The sequence below is a fragment of the Sinocyclocheilus rhinocerous genome, unplaced genomic scaffold (genome assembly GCF_001515625.1).
Source record: "Sinocyclocheilus rhinocerous isolate Xijiao unplaced genomic scaffold, SAMN03320098_v1.1 C36032102, whole genome shotgun sequence".
Taxonomy (NCBI): domain Eukaryota; kingdom Metazoa; phylum Chordata; class Actinopteri; order Cypriniformes; family Cyprinidae; genus Sinocyclocheilus; species Sinocyclocheilus rhinocerous.
This window is the reverse complement of record NW_015771118.1, coordinates 1-774: the sequence shown is the minus strand read 5'-3', so window position 1 is coordinate 774 and position 774 is coordinate 1. Positions and strand designations below refer to the sequence as shown.

General features: G+C 43.5%; 1 protein-coding gene across 1 annotated transcript; it reads left to right on the top strand.

Annotated features, from left to right (window-relative positions):
* Nucleotides 1–39: 39 nt before the first annotated feature.
* Nucleotides 40–519, top strand: LOC107735403 (advillin-like; the record flags this gene model as incomplete). Its single annotated transcript, XM_016547094.1, has 3 exons — nt 40–123; nt 254–322; nt 412–519. Coding segments are annotated over exons 1-3 (249 nt in total), but the record flags the coding sequence as incomplete, so codon positions are not given.
* Nucleotides 520–774: the final 255 nt, after the last annotated feature.

Sequence of the window (774 nt, the reverse complement as noted above, 5' to 3'; positions counted from 1 at the left end):
GAATACCTGCGGACTCATCCTGGATCCCGGGACCCTGACACACCTGTGATAATGGTGAAGCAGGGCTTTGAGCCTCCTACCTTTACTGGGTGGTTCACGGCCTGGGACGCGACAAAATGGAGCGTAGGTTGGATTTGTATTGTATAAACATTCTGAAAGAGATTTACAGGCCTACTATTTAAGGAGTCATTCTCTGCTGATGAACAAAACTCGTTTTGCTGTAATTCACACACGGCTTTTATCCTTGTACTAGGGTGGCAAAACCTATGAGCAGCTGAAGGAGGAGTTAGGGGAGATTACATTACCCACTAAAGTTGATTCTGTATGATCCTTTGTACCCTTGCATATAATACACATTTCAGTCAACATTTGCATCAAAGATTTGCTTCAAATTGTAATTTCTCATGACAGGGATCCAATGGTGCGGAGAGTAAAACCATCTCACAATATGCACCAGAAATGCTGATAAACAAACTGTCTGGAGAGCTGCCTGAGAACGTGGACCCCGCACACAAAGAGGTGCGTATACAGCTTCATGTTTTGGTTTACAGGAGCTTGATCAAGCATTCAATCAACACAAGGCGATCCTATTGTAAGTAGGGAAAAAGCTGCTTTTGCTCTAAATTGTACTGTTGTCCACCAAGAAAATCGTGTCGTCATTTGGATTTATCGAGTTCCCAAGAAATGTGCCACCTGCAGTCTATACAGACCTTCTTGACATCTTCCTGTCAAATTATGAGCCGATCCCATTTTCACGCATGGCCCATGTTGATT